Source organism: Charadrius vociferus, unplaced genomic scaffold (genome assembly GCF_000708025.1).
Source record: "Charadrius vociferus isolate BGI_N301 unplaced genomic scaffold, ASM70802v2 scaffold52, whole genome shotgun sequence".
Classification (NCBI taxonomy): Eukaryota; Metazoa; Chordata; class Aves; order Charadriiformes; family Charadriidae; genus Charadrius; species Charadrius vociferus.
In genome coordinates, this window is record NW_009647572.1 from 5,507,323 (window position 1) to 5,533,504 (window position 26,182).

The 26,182-nt window shown below is 37.4% G+C and overlaps 1 protein-coding gene across 1 annotated transcript in view; it reads right to left on the minus strand.

The window, feature by feature from the left end:
* The window catches only part of DOCK4 (dedicator of cytokinesis 4), a 168,032-nt gene that overhangs the window by 87,740 nt on the left and 54,110 nt on the right, over positions 1–26,182 (minus strand). Inside the window, exons 15-19 of the mRNA XM_009880888.1 lie at positions 23,937–24,062; positions 6,637–6,761; positions 4,209–4,371; positions 2,499–2,605; positions 1,670–1,826 (exon numbers count right to left, since the gene is read on the minus strand). Of these exons, the coding sequence (XP_009879190.1) occupies positions 1,670–1,826; positions 2,499–2,605; positions 4,209–4,371; positions 6,637–6,761; positions 23,937–24,062 (678 nt within the window). The remainder of the gene's footprint in view (positions 1–1,669; positions 1,827–2,498; positions 2,606–4,208; positions 4,372–6,636; positions 6,762–23,936; positions 24,063–26,182) is intronic.

A 26,182-nucleotide genomic window follows, 5' to 3' on the forward strand; every position in this document is an offset into this window, starting at 1 on the left:
GATCTCTGAGAATTTCAGAAAAATCTCCAAACTTAAAAACAGATTAAAAAACAAACAGCAATTTTCAAAAATACTAATACAAATGTTTACTAAAAAAAGGAAATACATAGATCTTTTCAATCCTGTATTTTTTAATAAATATGCTACATTCTCTCAGGGATAACTGAAGTAATGCTCACATGACCAAATATCCACATGCTTTGCTCTATGTTCATTTTCTGAGCATGCAATAGGTTTTGGCAAATTTTTGTTTAAAAGAATGGGGATTTGGAAACTCACCAAGATGAACTTCCCAAAGAAGATCCTTGGAGAAAATATGAGCCTGTCTATTGAAAATATTTCCACCCTCTGAAGTACTGCTGAAATAATTGTTAACTCTTTCAGAGCTGAAAAGGGGATCAATATTATTCAGATATTCTACACCCTCTTACTCAGAATATGGTTAAAAAAAAAAAAAAGGAAATTTTATGCCCTATGTCACACATCTATTTAGATTAAGTACAAAATAACTCCTGTACTGTGAACATAAATTAGTATTATAACCCCAGACAACAGCGCAACTATTTATCAGTGAGGTACTTAAGTTCTAGGCAGCACTTCCATGCATGTGTAAATACTAGTAGATTCATGTGATTTCCTAAATCAAGGCCTTTAACTGAAGCAAATTTAGTCTCTGATTGCCTATTAGCAACCTTTAGGAAAATCTTTTATTAGCTAACTTTTATTACTTTGAAGCTAATTGCTGTGAGAATACAGAATGGATGTGCACAGTGAAACAGACTGCTTACTATTTGCACATAGTTCTATTTTGGACACTTGCTACTAAATGGTGAAAATTAAGACCATTATTTCAATCTAAAAAGCTACTCTAGTTGTACTATTAGTACTCTATAATCAATTTGCAAGCAATTAGCAATTTTACCATCATACATATAAGAAGGGTAAAGACAGTCATTCACACACAAGAGAGAGCTAAGCAAGATCTTAAAACTGTGACAAATGGCTTAGAAAAAAAGAATATAAAACTGTGGGGATATCAAAGAATGGTCAGAAACACATTACCAAGCAAATACACACTATTTAGAAATTTCTGAAAAGCTGTTTTAGTTACAAATGGTAGTTAATATGGCAAATAAACAAAAATCTTAAGAATTTTATAGATAACAATGGTAAAGAGTGCAAACACACTTTCAAACATATTTCTATCTGCTGCTCCTTATATCCAGTTTATAAGATTGTTTTAAGTAGTAGTAAATGTTTGTTGGCTTAAAGGAAGAGAAGTGATACAACAAAAAAACAATATGTGCCTAATTAAAACCAAACTGCCACAGCCTAAAGCCTACAATAAGTATTTAATAAAAACTCTACAACAAACAGAGTAAGAGGTTTTGTAAAGCAGCTGGGTTTTGATAGTTGATTCCAAGAGTGCTGCATTTGATTCCAATAATTCCATGTTAATCTAAAAAGCATTCTTGAACGACTTAAAATCGGCGGTTTATCATGCTGCATTGGTTTCCATCTGGATATAAAAAATTATGAAGAAAACCAGTTTGTAAAATGGATAGAACATAAGCTATTTTTGAGTACATCCATACTTGCTTGGCACGGAAAAGGCTAGCTATCACACTCATTTGAATTCATCATGTTTTAAATAATCAACATATCCTACCATTTTGCGTGAGTTTAGTGGAGCAGAGAAAGGATGTAATCCAGAAGGACTCTTTAGTGGTTTTTACTGCTTGGCTGTTGTTTCCTAGGAAAATTCCCTTTGAAAAGGGGAGTTTGAGGTAGCGACCAGAATCCTGAAGGTTTGTGTTTTCTTCACACTGTGAAAACAAACCAGTTAAAATAACTGTACTGCATAGAAACAAAGGACCAAATCCTTAAATTATATGAATTATTGTTGTTTCTCCACCAGAAATTGAAGAATTTTCACTACGCCTGCTGCAACTTTGGGTTTGGATCATATCTGACATTGAAGTATAACAAATTTGCAGAGGTTATGTCAAATGAATTGGTACAAGTTTTGGTATTAAAATGTAAAAGTTATTTGGGAGCACATCAAATCCTATGAACAAAGAGGTAACTGTTAAACCTGGAAACAAATATTCCACAAAACTGAAATATCTCTAAAAATGATAACATTGAGTGGATCTGCATAAATGCTTTATTTTCCAAATACTGCAGTTCACTAAGAGGGTATCATAGGGTTCGCTTTGGGTGTTTTAATTGAACTTACCTTTGTGAAATCCATTACAAATACAATGTCATATAACGGCAAGATTTAGTAAAACCAGTGCAGTGAAACTGATACCGAGATTCAATTGCAATTTGTAACAGGAAGCTTAATATTAAACTATCAGCAATGGATATTTCAATGGTGACAAGATTATCACTCATTTGTTAATGAATATAGACTTTCTCAACCAAATGTTTCTGGGCATTTAAAATATGTTCCAGAGGACTCATTACAGCTAATGATTACTAATTCAAATTACCTTGTGTACAATGAGTTCATGGGTGCCATCTGGCAGAGTCCTCCCATTTTCCTGCATCAGGGGCACGAAAGAAAAGCCAAACAACTTCTTCTCACCCTTTTCTTTCGCTGAAATACATATGCAAATAGCAGCATTTAAAGTTAATATTATATATTTTAGACAAAATAAATGGATATAATACAACATAAGAAGGTATACTGGAAGCTATTTGCAGCTAGTCAGACTAAGATTATTTTAAATTTCTTTTCAGATTTGCACATTATGTCCTGTAATGGTTTCTTTTATCTCACTGTAAATCAGAAAAAAAAAGTATTCTGGAATTATTTGGTATTTTTTAACAATAAATAATGGAAGCCACCAAATATGCAGTCTTAGCAATATACAGAATGCCAGGAAACCCAAATGAATGTGACCTAGCCAGTCCAACATGAAGAGAAAGGGGTTCTTTTGTTACAATTATCCCCTATAGTAGCTTCTACCTACTGGTCTCTATTTTAGGTCAGCCTCAGGCTACATTGCACTTCTATTTTCAAATAAGTCATCTGCCTCTACAGATATGACTGAAGATGTCACTGTTCCTTACATGCATGTTAGACAGCAGGTAACATTTTTAAACGTGGATGCCTAAGCTCAAATTCCAAATATAAATATATTCCCTAAATATAAAGCAGACTACAAAACCCTGAGATGGCACAGATTTGACTGAAGCCAATGAGTACAGATGCTGAACACTATTGAAAATCAACCAATTTGTCATTAGGTGTGTGTATATATGACTTTTGAGTCCGGATTTAGCACAGTTGGGGTGGTGTAGGCAAACATAACAAAAATATCCAACTCGTACTGCACAGGAAATATTGTGAAAAAATGTATCATCTGTTTGAAACATAGCACTGATGTTTTTCCTTTATTACTTCATAGCTTATAAAAGATATCTTAAAAAGAAATTAACGCAAATTTCTTCCTATATTACCTGTCCCTTACATTTTGAAGTTTATGTACCCGAAATCTAATTATACTGTCACTTAATGTGTCTGCTACTTTCCACAAAGGCAATCTAAATAATCAAATCTTGCTATATCTACATCACCAAAATGAGCCAAACAACAGCAGCAGTTTAAAAGATGTACAATTTAATCCACTTTTCTCTGCAAGCTTGACAGTAGTCAGTACCAAAGCTATGAAACCTGTCTCACATAAGTTGGTATGCAGAACATGGACGCAGACCTCAATTTTTACCTCAAAATTATCTCTAAAATTCTTTAGAATGTTTAGAGAATTTTTGAATTTTATAAATAAATAATAAAAAAAAAAGCAATATAAATGTGATGTTGATTGACCATGATGTATCTACGTACATTTCCCATTGGTTGGATTGCTAAACATGTAGTAAGGAACAGGTATAATTTTGGATAATTCATCAGGTAGATTCTAAATTTCTATTTTGAGTTTCCCTGAAATTCTGTTTATATTTGCAGCTGCAATGCTGTCTATTTCTATTTAATAAAACTAGACTGGTTTCTCCTGGTATTCAGGCTTTACCAAAGCACTGAGCTCCACCAAGTAGAGCTGCAAGCCTGAGGAGCTGTGTCACGAGAGCAGGACAGAGAAAGTTCATGCAGCTGTCTTTTTCCCGAGGTTTTATGGAAACTCATGTGCTGCCTGCAGCTGTAACGGAGAGGACTAGCAGAAGTCGGGAACAGTGCTTACTGGAACAGTGCCGGAATTCACAGCGGATGTGTGCTCCTCTGAATTTATCCACAGGAATAGGAAGTTTCAACAGCTCAGCCCATCTGGGACCATTGTTATGATAAAGCACAAAGGAATGGTATTCGCTGGCTGGTGGCTCTCCAGAGCCGAATGAGATAAAATCCTATTGAAGGAAAAGTATTGATTAGAGATTAAAGGCAGATTAGTTCACTGGTGAGATGTCATCAAGGACTGTTCTTGCAAGGAAGACTACTTAACATTTATATTCATATCATGAATGTCACATCTGGTATAATGCTCAATACCTTAAACCCCACAAAGATAGCGGGGTTAATATTGTTAATATATTAATATTTGCTGATTAGAAAACAAGGCAGGAATCATCCATACGAATGAGAATCAAAGTATTATATAGGAGGAATGGGGTTATTAGGAAGGCTTAAGCAATAAATGTGGAGTCCCACGACACAGCATGAATCATGCAGTGTTATACCCAAGCAACAAACAAGAATTTAAGTGAGACAAGAACAGCTCAGGCTTAAGATCTTTAGTCCTCTGAAATAAGCCTGTAACCCTGCCATTATCAGTGATATGTCCCAGCATGAAAAAAGAAAGAAATCCAGATTCCCTGGGTAGGAATAAGCAAAACATTGGTTGCCTTTGCAAAACCCACGATAGTCTCTCCATAGCAAAGTAGGCAAAATGATTTGTCCAAGTCCTGACTTGGGGATACCCATTAATTCTCTGTGGGAAAGGTAAGCTAAAGCTTTTCTCCTCAGCAGTTATGAGGGATCACCTTTGCATGTCAATATCCTATATTTTTTAATGGGAATAAACATATATATAAAAAAAGATATATACACACACATATGTGTATATATATTTATATATATAAACATACATACATTGCATGCCACACGTTTATACGCACAGTGTCACTTCACATATACACAAACACACATACAATTTGCACCAGACTATTTGTGTCAGCCTTTCTTCATTTTCTCACCCCACAGCCCTCAACATCATGGAGAATATGTGAAAAAAGTACTTTCAAATAAAAGGAAAAAAAAATATGCTAAGTATGTATGGGAAAGGTTGAAGGTGAACAGAAATCTTTTGGTATAGAAAAAAATCTGAGAAACAGTCATCTATTAGTAATTAAAATATAAACCAGTGCCTGTTGGTAAGCTATCACCAGTAGCACGCAATCAAATAGAAGAAAAGAAGGAACATTAATTTATTATTTTATTGATACATGGTCGTGATTTTTGCATGAAGGATCTCCGATTTATTAAAATCAGACAAAATATTGAAAATGATCAAAACATATTCTGTGTAACATGAGGAAATGCATACCAACTAAGAAGAAATATTATGAAATAAAAAAATTCTCCAAAACTTGATCTTGCTTCAACATTTTCCAGCATCTTAATGGAATCATTAGTTATTTAGTTGGCACGTAGATGTGTTTATCTGAATCACATAATTGATCACAGAAATAAAACAAACATTCATTTTATGAAGGTTTTAAGCAAAGTAGAAATACTTTTGTCCTGGTTTGAGGTAAAACAGGACCATTTTTTTTCAGTAACTTTGCTTCTCAGCTAGGCCTCTTCTAACTACTGAAATTAACAGCATATTGTGCAGACAGTGTTTGCTCTCTCAGAGTGATAAGACCAATGTCTATAGCTGATGCCCAGCCATGGTATGCAGAGAGGACCTTGCTTATACTTATTGCTCTAACAGCCAAAGCCAACCAACTTTGTTATTTGCCCCGTTGGAGGGTCAGAAGCGGAAAAGTGCAGTGGGGTCCCACCTGCGGGGAGGAGCGGACAGGACAGGTGACCCAAAACTGACCAACAGGGTATTCCATCCCATCTGCCTCATGCTCAGTATAAAAGCTGAGGGATCGAAGGGTCAGCTCTTTTTCTTCAATGGCCGATGTCTGAGGAGGACTCTGTCTGTTCGTCTGCCTTTGATCCCGATCCTGAATGCAGATCCAGAATCCAGTTCCTGTCCATCACTGAGTCCAGCCTGGGACTGCCCCAGTGCCAGCCGGTGTCGTGACTGACATCTCAGGAGCTTGATACAGTTTTGTATATATTTCATTATTTCTTTTTATTTTATTATTAATATTTCATTAAAGTAATTTAGTTCCTTCTAAACTCATAAGTGTCTTTTTCCCTCCTCTGCCTCTCTCTTTGAAGAGGGATAGAGGGGACCATCTGTCAGTCCTATCTGGGATCCCCCAGGTCCCCAGTAGCCGATTTGGCCTAAACCACAACAACTCTGAATATCTAAAGACAGCAAAAGATAAACCTTTCCAAAGCAATTTTGTACTTTTCAAATAATGCCACAGATGACTTACATTTGAAAAAGTGTATCAAAATTCACTACAGCAAGGAAAAACATACAACAAAGATACCTTTAAAATTTGACCACTGCTGTCCACGACGTGCATTGTCACTTCCACATTCCTGGCCACACTTTTCCCTCCTTTCTCAAATTCTCCTCTTTCTACAGTGATATATAAATCATTCCTCATTTCACCTATTAAAAAAAACAAACCAAACACAAAGTGTGCAAAAGTCAGTTCAACTTGCTTACTTTTTGCTTTTAGTACTTTAGTAGACTTTTACCTTCTCTTCCAAACAAAGGATAGTATCACACCCCAATTTATCCGTAGTTTTGGATTTTAAATAATAACAATTGTTTTCATAAACCAATAAAACCCAAAAAGCTTCCTCTTTCTAAAAGCCCAAGAGATTATCTGCCATACTGAACCAATTCTAGGGGCTTTTACTTAGCTGTTAGCTCTTTTTGGTCTTTACAGTGGCATCTCCAGCTAGACTGAAGCTGGTGTCTAGCTTCACCTCATTTAATTCCTCTTTTAATCTCAGGCAATATTAATAGGTGGTTATTTTGTCATTTGTAATCTTTACATTTCTCTGTTTAATGTCTCCTTGAGGAACTGATTACAACTTTTTTTCACTTAATCTCAAAAGAAAGTGTATTACTTTGAAGAAGCAAAACCCAAGAGGTTGGTGTTCTTTCCATTAGAAGGGCAGGCTTCCCAGATTGCTAGCATTCAAATCTGTTCTTCTGATCTAAAAGATCTCAACGTATTTTACATTGAAAGGGTGTTCTGAAGTTTTCTAGCAAAAAGCTTAGTTAGTTAGCTTATTTTTGCTTGTCAAAAAGGCTTCTGAGAAATTAACATCTTCATCAACACATTCAAACTACAAATCTAATACAGGCACTACCTGTGTTACACAGTATCTACGAGTTATTAAATACTGGTAGCAAGTTTAAATTCAAATTCTTTGCACGTTTGTACATTAAAATGCTAAATATTCTGTCAGATGGTAACCAGATCTTCTGGATGACATCAATGATAATTTTATTTTAGTTTCAATTGATACAAACTCCAAAATTTATCATTGACGAAAAGAAGAAAGATTCTTTGGCAGTTGGGAAGGAGGGGTGGTGGGAGAAGCAGTACCGGTGGTGACTGGAGTGGCATGACAGGGAAGATCCTTGTCCTGTTTGAAGATGCCACATCATTTTCTAAAAACTGTAAACTAATCTAGGTGTGTACAAATATTACTAGAAATACTTGGAAGCAATCGGACTTTCTTTGTGAAACACTAGAAAAATGAAGGAAGAACAGCATCATTATGAGGAACATCTAAAATTCTAATTTCTAGGTAGGAAAAGAAATTGAGATTATATGCTTTCATCTAGTGAAATGCAAGTTTAGCATAATGGGAATATCCTCTTAATGAAGCAGATTTTCACTGAGCACAGGTGAAAAGAAATCAAGTATGACAGTTTTCTGTATTTATAGGTGTACCACTTGGAAGTCAAACATGAGATTGTTATCTGTACTGTGGGTAAAACTAATTAAAAGATATGTAACTGATAAATAATCAGTGCATCTTCAATTTCAGCTTCATTTTAATGTGCAAGCAGAATCTGACCCACTTGAACTTTCCAGGGTACTCTCAGTTCACATTTCTTGCATTAATTTTACTGCATGCAGCTCTCCAGTGATTTTTAAATACCAGAAACAATGATCTTGCTACAGTCTTCTAATATTTTTATAACATTATTACATCACTGTATGAAAAATAATTAAATGATTCCTCCAAAGCACAATCTAAACCAAAACAAATGGAAGAAAACAAAAGGCAAAAGAGGAAACTGCTATATTATCAAGGCCTCAAGAATCATGCCCATAAAACAAAAAAAGGGGAAAAATCTGCTATTGTATTACCTTATTATCAATTATCTTCTGCAACAACTATGGAGAGAAGCTAAAGTGCAGCTATACAGAATGAACAGAAACAAATACCAGGACCAGATGGTATTCACTTAAGAGTTTTGCATGAAGTCAAGGATGAAAGAGCTGAATAAGCGTGTGCAATCATTGAATCAATCTCTCATTCCTGGTGGAAACCAGGTTCAAAATAAGCAAAAGGTGGTGGTTATGCCGGTAATGGACAGCAAGATTTGTAAAAAAAACCCACCAAACAACAAAATCCACAAAAACAATCCCAAAACAAAAATGAAACAAACCCCAAAAACCTTTCCGAAGGATGCTGTGAACATGAGAAACGTATAAGGGCTCAAGGAAAGAATAGAGAAGTTGTGGAAGGAAGATCCACTAAAGGATATGGAACAGACGATCACAAGCAGCTCAGGAAATCCCTTGAGCTGAAAATAGCTGGAGGCTGAGAGAGCATCAGGGATGTAATTACCATACATGCATATATGCATGCTCAGTTCTTACTCTTCCTTAGGTGTCTGTTTACAACATTCGGCTAGATGGGCCCTTGATCTGAATCAGTAAAGCTGTTCGTATGGTTATTCAGGTCACAAAGCTACCCTTAAAAATTACTAGATTCTGATTGTTTTCACATTGCAGTAATATTTTATGATGAAAGTTTTAGAAGCTAGTACAGTATGGTTACTAAAAAGCATGCCATATGTTGAGTCCTTGCTTAGCATACGCTTATACTAGGATCGGTTCTAGTTAGTGCTGGCAGTCGGTCACTTTCAAGAGTCTTACATTCAGAACAAATGACAACACAATAATCAAAATGAGAAGCTTTGTTATATAACTGATTTTAGCATGCAACTTGTAGTTGCAGCATTTGCTCTTTAAAGATTAACTTGAATTCTACATGCATTTGTGCTACATTCAATCATTATTTTTATTTATCAGCAAGGAATTACTGCAATTTTCCAGGGGGTCTTCACAGAAACATAACCAAACAACCATTTCCACGGCAAATTTCACTACCTAGCCCAGATGAAACTCAGTGAAAACCATATTTTTTCCTTTTTAAATAAACTGTACAGGATTTAAATGAAAATGACTGTGGAAGAGGTTGCCCAGAGAAGTTGTGGATGCCCTATCACTGGAAGTGTTCAAGGCCAGGTTGGACGTGGCTTTGAGCAATCTGATCTAGTTAAAGATGTCCCTGTCCCTAAAGATGGCAGGGCAGGGACGATGATCATGATCTTTAAAGTTTATATTTAAAGGTACCTTTCAACCCAAACCATTCTATGCTTCTATGTAAAAATAAGAAAGCATTTCTAAAAGAAAGCATTTCTCAAAGGACATGACATATCCAACTTTTTATAATCTTTAGAAAAATGTAGGGCTTGGTTTAAATTTGGCCTTGTGTCTGGATTTCTAATCACACGTATTTCATTTTGGTTTAAAAAATATCATTACTTGCAACCAAAACGGAAGAAAACCAACTATATTGAACTTGCACAGTTCAGATAACTCTACTGGAACATTAAGAACATAAAGACATGTTCCTGACAAATTGTTAGCACAATATTTGTATGAACATATTACAAGTAAAAGCTTGTAAGATCAAAAAGTCAATGGGGTTGTAAAAATCAAGCACAAAGCCTTATCAGAAAATAGCTGACTGTAAAAAAGAAAATCGATTTGGAAAGGAAACTTCACTCTGGAAAGGAAAAAGGAAAGAAAATAATAAAAAACACTTAGAAAAATATACTTGGACCCAAATTTTAAAATTATTTCACTCTCAATGTACTGCTCTGAAGAGATCTTAATCACGTTTACTCCCTCAATGTAGAAATGCCATTGCTTCAATCTTCCTTAACGGAAATTCTCTCTCCAAAAACTGAGATCGTCTGTGTAAAACTAAGTTAGGACATTCATTTGTGGCCCTTCTTGCAGTAAAAACAGTTCCAACTTCCTCTATAAAGTATTCAAACATCAACAAAGTATTGAATTTGTCTACATTCTTTTAACTGATCTTTTTAATTTATGGCAATTGCGATTACACTATTGATTACAAGAATATGCATCACTTTTCTATGGGATCTTTGCCTTAACCAGTGTACCAGACAGATAATTCTGACAGATTAAATTATCTTGTTTTCACTTAGAGAGGCAGTTGCAGCCACAAGTTGCACTGAAAGGGAAAGTCGTGCTGAATATCTGAGTTCTGAGGTAGACTTTGGTGAGTACAAATGGTATCTCAGCTAAAGTATCTGAATGACTCAAATAAATCTCTCCTAGGTGTATGTGTACTGAGATTTTTACACAGTCTTATACTTCACCAAATTCCAGGAATTTGTGCAAAAACAAGAGAGGCACATCTTAGATAGTACTATACAACAGATTTGAATTACTGGTTGAAAACATGCCTATAGGATTGAATGTCAACCAGATATGATAAGACTTTAAACATGATGAAAAAAAAGCAACAGACTTATTCCAGCTTATATCCATATTGAGAAATACAAGTTCTCTTCTTTAAGTGTGATTCGGTGGAAACATCCAAGTTATTTCCTGCATGAAGTTTGGTACAGGAATAAGCAACTGAAAACACTACAAAAAATTATGCTCAACCTCAAGGTGACAAAGCTACCTCTACCTAAAATGAAGTTGTGTGGTATGAAAGATCTACACCACTTGAAAGCATTTCTTTCAAAATAAAGGGCAGCTCATTTTTCTCCTATCTTATGGAGCATCTCCATCCCCTGACTCCTGTTGTAACAGTTTCTTTAAGCTTTCTGCATTCACCAGAGCTTCTGGACTGTGCAATGAACATGTGGATGCCAACATCCTGTTAGTCACTGTTAACCATCATAGGATCAAACACCTTTACAAGTCAAGGACTGACATATAGTTTTCTAGGTAAAAAAAAAGACTATAGAATGGTAAACCACACACACTAAGATAACTAAACATGTTTTGTGAAGCTAAATCACCTAGGTCTCCTTAGATGTGAAGTGCACTTCTAGACATGTGGGCTGAGTCAACAGAAGCTGGAGAAAAGCAAATTAAAGAAAACATGTGTTGCATTTCTGTGTTGTCTGACACTGTTCTGCACTGACCACTGCTTAAAAAGCTGCCTATCTTCACACAGCTACTTTCTAGCCACTATCCCAATAAAAAAATGAGGTTAACATGGTACAACCAACCATAGGGAAGGTGGAATGTTGTTGCACATTGGGTATGAGATGGCAAACACCAAAGCAGAAAAAAAAAAAAAAAAAGGTTGAAGTTGGTCTCCATGAGTGTAGGAAGTAATAAGCCATCTCTTGGAAAAATGGAAGAACTGTGAGGATCAAAAAGTGTATCTAGGAAAGCTGTTGATCTTACTTCAGACAATAATGCAATGTGTTAAAAAGTGTATCAATATATTCTGTCCTAATTACAGAAGTGACCATTAACCCCAGCACTTTGGCACTACTTAGTTAGCACCCTATTATTTCATCTATTTGGCTAATCATAGAATGGTTTGGGTTGGAAGGGACCTTGAAGATCATCTAGTTGCACCCCCCCTGCCACGGGCAGGGACACCTCCCACTACACCAGGTTACTCGGAGCCCCATCCAGCCTGGCCTTGAACACTTCCAGAGATGGGACCTCCACAACTTCCCTGGGCAACCTGTGCCAGTGTCTCACCACACTCACAGTAAAGAATCTGATTTAAACCTGCCCTCTTTCAGTTTAAAATCATTACCCTTCATCCTATCACTACAATCTCTGATAAAGAGCCTCTCCATATCTTACCTGTAGGCCCCCTTTAGGTACTGGAAGGCCACTATAAGGTTTCCCTGGAGCCTTCTCCTCTCCAGGCTGAACAACCCCAACTCTCTCAGCCTGTCTTCATAGGATAGGTGCTCCAGCCCTCTGATCATCTTCGTGGCCCTCCTCTGGACCCGCTCTAACAGGTCCATGTCCTTCTTATGTTGGGGGTCCCAGAGCTGGACACAGTACTCCAGGTGGGGTCTCACAAGAGGAGAGTACAGGGGCAAAATCACCTCCCTTGACCTGCTGGCCATGCTGCTTTTGATGCAGTCCAGAATATGGTTGACTTCCTGGGCTGCAAGCACGCAGTGCAGACTCATGTTAAGCTTCTCGTCAACCCACACCCCCAAGTCCTTCTCCTCAGGGCTGCTCTCAATCCATTCTCTGCCCAGCCTGTATTCATGCTTGGGATTGCCCCAAACCACATGCAGGCCTTGGCCTTGTTGAACTTCATGAGGTTTACATGGGCCCACCTCTCAGAACTGTCAAGGTCCCTCTGGCTGCCATCCCTTCCCTCCAGCGTGTCAACTGCACCACACAGCTTGGTGTCATCAGCAAACTTGCTGACGGTGCACTCAATCCCACTGTCCATGTCACTGACCAGATTTTTAAATATTAAATATTTTTTTAAATATTAAAAGCTACAGACTGAAGCACTCCTACAAGAGCTTCTACTATGAACTCAGGGCTAGAGCTATATGGGAATTGAAGTTCCATAAAATTTAACAAAAAAAGGTAAAGCTGCAGTGATGTGGATGATTATACAGCCTTAACTTTCCCATGCAGCACAAGTGTTAACTGCATATTTTGCAGGGACATTTACTATAGTAAGTGAATTTAATTGTATGTGAAAAGTGCTGAATTGAAATGTCTAGGTTGCTAAATCAAAATGTGTACAGCACATCATTGGCAGTACCTGCCTCTTCATATGTTCCTGCCAATACATTTCAACTTTGACCTGGCAAAAATATCTTGAAAGCAATATTTACAGGCTGAAAGACGAAAAACTCCAAACATTTCTTGCCCCAAATGTAGGTGCTAACCAGGCACATTACAGCTCAGGGTTTCTGACCTAAGAATAAACGGAAGAAGCTTCATGACTTCAATCTACCAATGAAGTGTCCAAGGGCTGAATGGGAGCAGAGAACACAGACCTGATCAGCATCAATTACACGAAAGAGGCAATTACAAGGAGCAGGAAGAAAGGCCAATTAAAGTTGCAAAACAAACACAAGACAGACTGCTGGAGGACACGCTTAGCTAATGGAGGTCAGCCTTCCTGAACCTGGCAACTATAAACCACAGATTTTAAGTAACCAGTAAAAAGAAAAGAGCCAGGGGTAATTTTCAGGTTGGAGATGACAATGCATGCTCAGGGGTCCCATTATCTCCACCGCGCAGTTTTATTATGGGATGGCTCAGCGGGCTGCCTTTCCTTTATAGACAGGAGGCTGCATCATCACTATTCAGGACCTGCGTACAAGGACTGGTTTGCTGCTGCTCACAGTGCGCACCCCCAGCTATGGGACCTATGTGAAAGCTGCCCACAGCTCAGACTGGTTTGAATGCTCCCACTGAACCTCAGATGACAGGAGCAACACAGGTAATCACTAATGAGGAGAAGGTCAGATCAGGGAGAACATTTGTGTGAATGTACTGTTTGTTCTTTTATTTTTCTAGAAACGCTTGTACCTAAGTGTCAAAGTAGTGATCCTTCATCACAAAACTGTTTTTAAACTTACACTGAGGAAGCAATGAGTTACAACTGCAAAAAAATATTATAACAAGACTTTTCTCATATTTCAACCACATTTAGAACTGTAGAATTTCTTGCAGTATATTAATATTGAACAAGGTTTTCAAGCTGAAGATAAATGTCAAGGATCAAAGGTAGCTCTCTTTGTCAGAAACAAAAGAGAGTTTAGTTTGCCAGCTATAAGCCTTCTAGTGAAATAAATTCCAGTTTGATTCTTTAGTACTGTAACAAAACACAGTGTGATTGTATTTGAATAAGACAGCATCTCTGATAGTTATAGCTTTCAGTGTGCAAATTTCAACTGTCCTGACAGCAGCCACTAATTTAAAAATAATTACACAGAACTCCCTAGGAGCTTTTGTTAGAAACTGCTTTTTTGAAAGCTTTTCTCAGAATTATAGGTCCTTTAGAGCCATGAATTGAAAAGGGGCAGAAAACATATTTTGTTTAGAGAAACTTCCTGTTCATTTACACGTCTGTAAAATACAAGCTAATGATTTGCTTTGTTTTATACCTTAAACATGACTTGAACAACTCTTAAAACAATACCAGTTGTAGAGACTGAAAATCTCTGGATGTGGCACAGACAAAATGATATTGTCCAGGATGTAAATCTTGTGGATGCAAAATGTTATTGAGAAAAGCTCCTTAGAATACTTTGTAGAGTGGGACAAAAGCTGTGTAGCTACTGTCACAGTGGGAGGATCTCAAAAAAACCACATACAAGGTGATTTTAACTTGAGGCTAGGAACCCGTAAGTCCATCTTGCCTCCTGCCCTTTGAGTCAATCGATGCTCTGCCTTTTGGCAGCTAGGATGTTCTATGCTGTTACTATCCATGCTTATATATAACAATAGCAAGCAAAACTGGAAGATAAAAGAAAAGGGCAGGAAATCTTCCACTCCCTTTTTAGCCCAGCAAACTTGGAACTGGCACAGCTAAAGTTATGATAAGAACAAGCAGTTTACAGAAACACAGGGAACAAGACACAAGAGCTCAGTTTGAAAGTAGGTGGCCCCATGTCTGGGTGATGCAATACTGATCACCAGCATGTAGCCCAATTTCAACAAGTTACACCACAAACTGATCATACTTGCAGCAGCCACAACCTGGAGGTTGTAAATACCTTAACCACCAAAATGTATGTGTTTATTAATATATTCACATTGCAGGGTGGGGAGGAGGAAAAGATTAAGTCCTGGAAAACTAAAGCAATACTAACTTCTTGATAATGCCTTTCTGGCAGTTGAACTTTGATGATTTGATAGAATCATAGAATGGTTTGGGTTGGTCATCTTGTCCAACCCCCCTGCAATGAACAGGGACATCTTCGACTAGATCAGGTCGCTCAGAGTCCCAACCAACCTGACCTCGAATGCTTCCAGGGATGAGGCATCTACCACCTCTCTGGGCAACCTGTGCCAGTGCTTCACCACCCTCATTGTAAAAAATTTCTTCCTTCTATCTAGTCTGAATCCACCCTCTTTTAGTTTAAAGCCATTACCCCTTGCTCTGTCGCAACAGGTCCTACTAAAAAGTCTGTCCCCATCTTTCTTATAAGCTCCCTTTAAGTATTGAAAGGCCACAGTAAGGTCTCCCCAGAGCCTTCTCTTCTCCAGGCTGAACAATTCCAACTTTCTCAGCCCTTTCCTTATTGTAGAGCTGCTCCAGCCCTCCGATCATTTTTGTGAGCCTCCTCTGGACCCGCTCCAACAGGTCCATGTCTTTCTCAAGTTGGGGGACTCAGAGCTGGATGCAGTATGCCAGGTGGGGTCTCACCAGAGTGGAGTAGAGGAGCAGAATCACCTCCCTCGACCTGCTGGCCACTTGGCTCAAGTCCAGCTTTTCATCCACCAAGACCCCCAAGTCCTTGTCCGCAGGGCTGCTCTCAATCCCTTCATCCCCAAGCCTATATTGATGCCCAGGGTTGCCCCGATCCACAGGCAGAACCCTGTACTTGTCCTTGTTGAACCTCATGATGTTCACAAGGGCCCACTTCTTGAGCTTGTTGAGGACCCTCTGGACAGCATTCTGTCCCTCATGCATGTCAACCACACCACTCAGCTTAGTGTCATCTGCAAACTTGCTGAGGTTACACTCAATCCCACTGTCCATGGCACTGATGAAGATATTGAACAATACAGACCCCTATGGGACACCACTCACCACTGATCTCTCTCCGGCCATTGACACTGAGCTGTTGACCACGACTCTCTGGATGAAACAATCAACCAATTACATATCCACTGAACAGTCCACCCATCAAAAATACCTCTCCAGTTTACAGAGAAGGATGCTGTGGGGGGAAGTGCCAAAGGCCTTACAGAAATCCAGATAGATGACATCTGTAGCTCTTCCTTGTCCACTGATGTAGTCACTCTATCATAGAAGGCCACAAGGTTGGTCAGGCAGGACTTGCCCTTGGTGAAGCCATGCTCGCTGTCTCAAATCACCTCCCTGTCCTCCACGTGCTTTAGCATAGCTTCTAGGAGGATCTGTTCCATGATATTCTCAGGCACAGAGTTGAGGCTGACAGGTTGGTAGTTCCCAAGGTCCTACTTTCTACCCATTTTAAAAATGGGTGCAGTGTTTCCCTTTTTCCCGTCACCAGGGACTTCACCTGACTGCCATGACTTTTCATATACCATGGAGAGTGGCTTGGCAAATACATCAGCCAATTCCCTCAGAAGTCTGGGATGCATCTTGTTGGGTCGCACATACTTCTGTATGTTCAGGTTCCTCAGCTGGTCTCAAACCTGATCTTCTCTTAGAGTGGGAGGGACTTTTCTCCCCCAGTCCTTGCCTTGCTGTTCATCCACTTGAGAGATGTGAGAAGAGAGAACACCAGTGAAGACTGAGGCAAAAAAGTTGAGTATCTCAGCCTTCTCCTTGTCTGTTGTTACCAGTTTGCCAGTCTTGCTCATTGGGTGGAGGTATGCTTTCTTTGATCTTACTTTTCTGGCTGACATACCTGTAGAAGCCCTTATCATTATTCTTTGTGTCCCTTGCCGAGTTCAGCTCCAGCTGCACCTTGGCCTTCCTGACCACATCCCTACACAACTAGACAACACCCCTAGGCTCCTGTCCCTGCTTCCACTGCCTGTGTTTCCTTCTTGCCCTTTAGTTTGATCAGCAAGTCTTTACTCAGCCATTCCCATCTCTTGCCTTCCCTTCCTGATTTCTTACACATGAGTCAGAGTTGTATTTAATTTTTTTTTAAAAAAAGAATCAATTAAAAAGATTCAAGTTAAGCAATCTGGCATCATTTGTTAAAATCATAGTACAGAAGGGTGTTTTCTGAGAGAAGGGCATCCTTCAGGAGATCATCTCAGGAAGATACAGGCACACTGCATTTCACAAAAAAATTCATTAGCGTAGGAAGTGAAATCCCATTATTGAAACAATTTCTTTTTTATTTTGCAATGTAGAAGATACCAAAAGAGTGTCTGGCTGCTTATAAGCCGATGTATTCAACACTTAAGAAACGGGGCAAATCTCATTGACATGATGAAGCTGCCAGTAAATGTGTCAGATTTAGTGGCATGGACTGCTGACCGTGACAACCACCGCTCAGCTGTCTGCTCAGTGTTTTCTCCCCATATAGCTAAACCTTCACTTCACTATTATTTTGCCAAAAAACCCCTTTGCTATTTGCAATAAGCTTTTGCATAGACTCACAGTAATTACTATTTATGAGTCATATGCACATATGACTCATAAATGAGAAAATGTTGCACTCGGTGCTTAAATACATACATACAAAGGAAAGGTCTGAGATTGGGACCCTCTGGGTGATACCTGACAAAAACTTATTTGGGGTGGGTGTGTGCCTGCATTGAAGTATATGACAGCGGATGGACAGAAAGAAATAAGGTGATTTCTATTAATTATATACTGCTAGTTAGTTTATATATTATCACTGATATTTTGTTTATATGAGGCAAACATTGAAATAACTGAATGTATTGGAATTTCAGAAGCATTGGTGACTTTGGTAACACTACTGCCTTTTTACTATTGGACTAAGTAAGCTTTGGCATTTAAATCAAAGGCAAAGACGAATAAACTGATTCCTTTTCTCAGTTACCCTACTGTCTCCTTTTCAACAGAACATTAGCTGCATTTTCAGCTTTAATACAGAAACTCTCAACAAGCCCTAAGAAATAGTCATCAGAAAATAGCTGATTGAGCAAACAAAATGCTCTTTACAAGCAATTCTCAAGCAGATTTCAAACGGACTACAGATCTATCACGTAAGACGCAATTGCACTGTGACTTCTTTTTTTGCTCTTCCTTTTAACAATGAGCTGTAAACAAGTTACTTTCAACAAGTGGGGAATAAAAGACTTAAAAGCTTTTTTAACAGAAAACTTTTGACCTGTTGATTTTGTAGAGCTACAAGATAAAGAAAATATTTCCAACAGAATTTTGAAAGACCATTTATTTTTACAGACCTAAAGCATTCACTTGTTAGTTTGCTAGTGCTCCTTACCTGGTTTATTGAAGAAAGACTTCCAAGCCATAACTATCCTTGTATACACTTCACGTGCCGCACTGCTACTTATTCTACGCTCAAAAGAAAGCCAGCTTACTCTTCCAAATACTATGAGCTGCAGAAGACCACCTTCTCTCTTTTCCACTTCCAGAGATTTTAAATCAAGGGAAGTCCAATTAAATTCTGTTTTTTCTTCCCTTTCCATAGTTCTGCTCTATTTTTCCTTCAGTTCCTAATGAACCAAGTGAATAAGACAGAGGAGATGGGAAGGAGAAGGAAAGTAACGTAGAAGTTCCTTGTACTTCTCTAACCAAGCATGTAGTCATGTATTAGTATCTTTGTTTTGTCCAGTGACTTCTAGAAATGATAATTCCTTTGATAGATAGAATTGAAGTTTAAAAAAGTATTAAAATAGGATTTGGAAAGCAGAGGATATTCCCCATAGAGTACTACAGTTTTGTGAAAGGTCAAAATTCAGTGTGTCTTTACTCCACAATATTGCTTACACAGATTTTGTGTAACTAATATATCCAGGCAATATTACTTTCAGTAATTAAACATACATATTTCTGGATTCTTGGAAATCAGAACAGCAAACAATGGCAGGTGTTAAATTTAAGCTGTTTGTCCTCCATACAGGATAAAGAAGAACGGAAAAATTCATACCACTGCTCGTGGGAGAAAATGCTTAAGTGTGTCAGACATATTTCCCTAGAATCAACAGCTCTTTACTAAGTCCAAGCTCACTGACAGATACAGACACTTACCATGATGAAGAGAACAGATTCCATAGCTTCCTTTACATTTTTGCTCTCCAGACTCTTATTCTAAGCTTTGAAAGAAGGAATACGCTTCTAGTCAAAATCACATCATTGAAAAATGCATGTTATCACAAGGATAGCATTTTGTGAGAACGTTTGTATAAAAAGACAAAGATTCTAGTTCTAGTTTCATTTTAAAAGCTTCTGAAAATAGAAAGTAAGAAAGATTGGAGAGCGTGTACTTGCACATGAAAAGAATAAAAGACCTTTTAATAATCCAGACGAAGGAGTAACGAGTATATTCAGTAGCTTTCAAAGAAGGATTCTGATGAGATTTAACTGGACAGCTAAAGAACATCTAACGAAGTTCAAAGTTGACAAATGCAAAGCAATGCAGATGTGATGGTAAAATACCAAAGTTATTTTTCCTAAATTAAGCATGAAAGTTTAATATTGGAAGCTTAAAAGCACTGCAACATCCTGGGCAGCTGATTCTATCCGCTAAATGAGCAGAAATTATTAAAAAAAAAAGAAGACATAACATTGAGAAACAAAATGTGACTTTTATTGTTTGACAAATAATTCTGAAAGTATGAAATTCCATTACAGAAATTAATACTGCAGCTTCATGTAGTCTTTAGCTATGTTATTTGCAAAATTATATCACAGGATTAGAAGAGGACCAAAAAATTCAGAGTGAGGGATTACAAGCCAAGAACTTTGCAGTCAGGACTGACTAGCTCAACTATAGACATCAGCATTATAGACCCTCTAAGCTTATGTACAAGGAAAACAGTGGTCAGTGTAATACCACTGTACTGACTCATCAATTCTTTAACCTCTTCTAATATCATAAGAGTTTAACAATTTGGATGGACAGGAAGAAACAAACTCTGATCTTAACTCAGAGCAAGAGGTGGTCAGATCTCAGCAGTGGTAATGCCATCAGTTCAGACCATAAGCTGAAAAAGGGTGTCTATAGCTAATTGATACCCATCTATGAAAATCTGTTGAGATGTCAGCCAACAGGTCAATTGTTTATATATTGCAGCACATTTTATGGACTAAGACATTTGGAGGTGAACTACTGCCCTCTATGAGATACAGAATGTTTCAAAATCTCATCTATAGCTGCTTTAACTCAGAATTATCTTTGGTATTGTAGACAAAGCTGCATAGAGTAAGTTTGTAGGCAACATTCCAGGAAGCAAAGGCTGGACCTAACTGAATTGCTTAGTGAAAAAAGGATTCTACAGAAACATGTGAGATTACTTGATGTGCTACTGTAGCACGCTGAATAGATTTTGGCTTTGAATGTACCAAGTAGTCAAGACAACTACTCCAGTAATAGACTTAGCATTATTAAGAACAGTATAATTTAAATAAAGTAAAGCAGATGCAGCTCTGGTCTGACAAGCACAGGAAAGGAAGATGTGCAACTATATGGATGCTTACCACATGGTAGTTTAGAGTCTGTTTACAACTGGCAGTCCTAGCATGGAGCTATGGCCCCTCCAGTAAGTCCTCATTTAGACAAACAGCTGTGCTAGGGTTTATTCCAATTCTAAAAAATCCAGACAACACACACTAATCATCAGGGTTCTTTATGAAATTAGATATCTTCCACAAAGATGAGAAAGAATATGGACGTGCATATGTGCTAGAACACATGAGCATGTGCAGCACTGAAGTTATGCACTGATACAGATGCTGTAAATCAAATTTGGAAACAGATTCCATAAAAGTGAACAACATACACCAGCAAAAAAGCTGGTAAAAGTATGTATAGAAAAATACAAATGGGCTTTCACATTCCATCACCTATTATGTACATTAATCTAACTTAAAGTACTGCTCAAAGAGTATAGTATGTTCAGAAATATTAAATGCTGAATTTTATATACTAAGTAATGATGTGGTTGTCTGTCCTTTCAGGAAATGATGACCACAGAAATTTACAGTGTAAGCACAGTTGTCCTTAGACGCTGTACAAAGCTTTCTGAGAATACTGGCTTGTGCATCTGCAGACTGCCACACTAGGATGCTGGAAAGGAATTTACTAGTGGTTGCATAGAATCTGCCCTTAAATCCTGGTTAAACCTAGAAAATGCATGTTGATTAGACTCACAAGATGATACTTTCACTGCCTATCCTTCTTCTGTCAGCTAGAATAGAGCGAGTTACTTATTTCACAGCCTTTTTGAATCATATATGCTTTTTTCTACCCACATACTTCATTTCCTAAAACACTTGGAGATCTTCATTAAAAAATTCCACAGGTCCCTGAAAGAGCATTCTCTGGCTTCACCCTGTCAGGCTCCAGTGACATAAAAAGCATTGCTCTATAAAAACATGCATTATTATTGTCAACATTATTCTGGTTTGGCATGTACGCTGATCCAAGTTACTTTTAATGGCAAAAACTCCAAAGAAAAGGATTGATATGATAAATGAAGGTCAGAGAGAGTTTAAATACACCAGAATAGGAGAGAGACTTAAAATGCAGCATTTATAAAAGAGATACTGTAGTTTAGCAGCATGAAGTATTTCTTATTGAATAATTCAAGAGAGTCTGGTTCAGAACCCTAACCTAAGTGCTAATTAGCCACAGCAATATACTTACTTCCAATAAAAATATAAAATCAGGTCTAATTAATGACCATTTCCAGTGGCAAAAGATGAAGTTCTCCAATTTATCTCTGAAAAAAGACACTAGAAGAGAAACAAAATGAAAGGGGAACTTTAAAAGGAAAAAGCATTTCAAAGGCTAGGTTCCTGTGGGCATTTTAGTGCCTAGGGCACACTGCTCTGGTTAGCCCTTGGAACTTGTCATTGCAAGAGTCAGACGATTATTTCTCTTTAGCAGAAAACTCCTCTACGCCAGTAAACATAGAATAAAAGTTGTACCTGTTCTAAACTGAGGTATGCGTACATTTGGACTGAGAAAGCAGCACACCAGAACCCATATATTATTCTTTTTTAACTAAAAAAAAGGATAAACTGAGCCTGCACAATTCTTTGAAACTGAGTTGAGAAACTCCTCCAGCAGCTGATTCCGCTATAACATGGTTTTCGCAGTTTGGTACATCACATTATTTCACAACTGGAAAGTGAGGTGATACGAGAGCTATTTATAGAGCCTAGAAAATTTGATAACACAGAGCAGAAGGTCACTAAATCACAGATAAACAGAGAGAGGTTTCTTAATGGGAGTTATAGTGTGCTCAGAAAAACTGCTTCCACTGTTTTCAGCCATACTATCTACAGTGCTCATTTGATTCAAATTACAAATCCAGCAGTAATACAGCAAATAAACCCTAGCTAATAAGCCATAAGATTTCAATTGAATGCTTCCATTAAACATACATATATAATTTATCTTTAAATTAAAAGGCACCCGACTCACGCATTTTATTTTATTGTTCTAAATATTGCAGTGACAGCAGCAGAGTCTTTTCATAATCACGCTAAAACTGTTTTATTAACTTGTGTTCTGTGCATGTTTTAAGTAATTAGGAGTACTGATCAAGGATGTAGAAGGGCAGATGTTTAATTGGCAGTGAGAATACAAGAGTGAATTCTCAGTTGTCAAGTGTCAGGCAGAAGTTCAAGAGAAATACATGCCCATAGCTAAAGTTGAGTCTCATTACTGAGTTTTAAATGCCTATTTAAGACCTCCTTGCTTAGTGAAGTACTGAAGCTTATTTATTCTTGCCTCAGAACCTTAGTTTACTTCTGATTTAGGTACACAGGAATACAAAGACAGATCTTTATAAGAAGGTAGTCTCTATTAAAAATCTGCAAGTCATGAGGATGATTTACATTTGAGAGAGTCAAGGCATTGTGTGTGTACTCAGCTGAAACTGATGTGAGCTCCTCCTTGCAATATTTCTCAGCAACAACACAACATCATAATTGTGCCAAACTAGTCTGCTTGCAAATATGCTTTTCCTTTAAAGAGACATTAGCCTTATAATTTCCAGCAACCCAATACATTTTTAAAAATTTCATTTCAGGGATGGAACTACAGATACTACGGCGATCTTCTTCCTGTATTTGCTTCTTCACATTCATATTGACACATTCTTTCTACCTTCCTTAGCATCTGTTTAAGTATTTGTATATGTTGCAATACAATATAATCAAAATAAAGTCTCTACATCCCTATTATTATCAATTTCCAGTCTCTTCATTTCCAGTATTTGAGACACGAACCTGGTGAAACCAGAAGCTGTACGGTGTCAGCGAAATTCTGTGAATCCTTATTTAGAAAGCTACCACCTTCCAAGAACAAAATGTTCTGCTGGTTATCTCTTTCGCTGCATAGAGCTCAGCAGTCTTGCATTCAGTCATCTTCACTTCTGTAAAGCGGGCTTCCACGTCTCAAAAAAAGGCTGCTATGGCTGTATGGCCTTTTGACATTGACATAATAACTGTACAAGGTATAATGCAATGGGGCCACTGGGACACAGTTTTCTTCTAACTATCAGAAAAAAATTAACGTAAAAGTCTCTGGAAAAGTTTAAGAATACAGTATTTATTTGGAAAGCGGCTGAAAACTTAGTAATTTCTCATTAGTTCTTCCTTCTGCAGCTTATTAAGAGTTTTTTTCTTTTTAACTTACCAGGCATGATAATATTGGAAAAACCTAGTTTCCTGGTTATGGATACTCCATGGGTAAACATGGATGTATACTCTCTCCTAATTTGTTCTATGTCTCCATGAAGCAACTGAAGAGAAACTGCCAGTCCTGCAAATGAAAAGAAAAACAAGGAAAAATAAGACATTCAAACAGACTATGGTCATCGCTACTTCTTAAAAACTTTATATACTTGCAAGTATTTATGCATTTCTGAGAACTCAGAAGAGGGAGTTCAATAATACATTTCCATGCAAGCAAAGGTGCAAACACAATGGTCCCTATCTATAGGAGAAATGTGGGAGTCATTACACTGCATCACTTAAGCTGACACAAAGTTATACAAGTCATTAAGTCAAAATCTGAAGAAATAAACTCTAATAAAGCAATAGGCATAATCAGTATTTTTTACTGAGGCACAGTAATTTCATAATGACTGCAATTACAACTTTTATTCAATAATCATCAGATCTAATCAATCGTGGTCTTTCCTATGTTTGCTAGAAGACACGCAAAATGCAAGGGTGTCCATATAATCATTTCCCAACATTTATTCCTCTAGAACCAAGGAAGAATAACTTCATTTGCTGTATCTGCAATATACAAATAAATTGCAAACAGTATACGTCATTACTGGGGGTTGGACTAGATGATCTTGAAAGGTCCCTTCCAATGCATTCTATAATTCTATGATTACAGCTAAGATTAACAAAAACAACATGCATGCCCTTGGTTATTTCAAATATAATCACTGAGGCAAGTGTCAGTATGATACAGCTTGTAAAGATTAATCTTCCTTGACCTTCAACATTACTACAGCATATCACGTGTCAACATACAGATCAAGGAGAAGATAAGAGCAAACTCTTCATACGGACTGAACAACTGGAGATAAACAGACAACTCAGAGGAGTCATAATTAACTTTAGATTAAGCTGAAGTAAATAGCATGTACACACAGACTGAACAAGGTCATCGGTCCTTTGGGCTTTGGAAGAAATTTCCCCTACAACCATGATGCTATTTAACCAAATAAATTTACTTGAAGTTTGACAGTTCTTAAATCAGAGATTGGAAAAATCTGTCCTTAGTACTGCCAGTCCAAGCTACTGTACTAAAGAGATCAGAGATCTAATTAGCATGACAACTTTTATCTTTTTCCTCTTACCTATACTTAACATTTTATTATTTTGGCAACTCCAGAGAACGTGATAATGTGACCAGACTTCCATTCTCTTATGAAAAACAGCTTACCTACATGTCTCCAACTGAGTACAAAACCAAATCTTACAAGTAAAAACATTCAGTGAAGTCTATTCTATTTTACAGACTGTATTTAATGCTATGGACATTAATTCTTTTGGTAATGGGAACTTGTTCTGTGGTTATCTAGTTAACTTTTAGGAAGTAGTGACAATTATTATTGGTATACACGAGAAAACAAACCACACTGTGGCCAGCTGATGGTACAGGACATTGGTAAGAAGTCATACAGGCAAAATTCAGACTTTGTTAGAGCAAGTGAAAAGTTTTTCATCGTTGGATGGGAAGAGCAAGGCTGGGTATAGCTTTCTTACAAATATGGATATTTAGCCCACCTCCAATCTTGTTTCTTTTATATTTTAAGAAATTTTTATACATACATATGTATATTCATATGCCCCTACTGCACTGTTTTGTTGGAAACTTAAAAAGCATTTGCCATTGCTCCAGATCACATCAACCATAACACTGTTAATCAGATATTGGACACTTCCTGGTGCTGAGTAAAGTTATTGTGTTTTCTAGACAAAAAGTTGAAGACCTTAAATCCAAATAGTGCTATAGTTTTCTTTGTGTAAAAATTTCACGGATTTCATTGAAGAACTTTATTTAGCTCAAAAATTAGATGTGTCAAAAAACCTCATCAATGGCAAAATAGTTTTAACTTAAGAAATAAGCTGCCTGTCAAAGATTTGAAGTACTTGCTCATGCAAGACGAGAAAGGTATTAGAGGTCTGTATTTCACAGCATTCATTGTTAGAAAATGAGGAGTCATCTTTTTATATCCAAAGGCATCAAGAAAATCTCTCAGTGAACATGCTTAAAACATGGTTTAGTCACTTTACCTGTCATTTAAATATGTCTTTGGAATATAAATGGCATGCATCCCCCAACTCTTCAAAATAAGGAGGAACATCGGATTATAGATAGCAAAGTTACTTTAAAATGTTATATGGTGTAAACAGTCG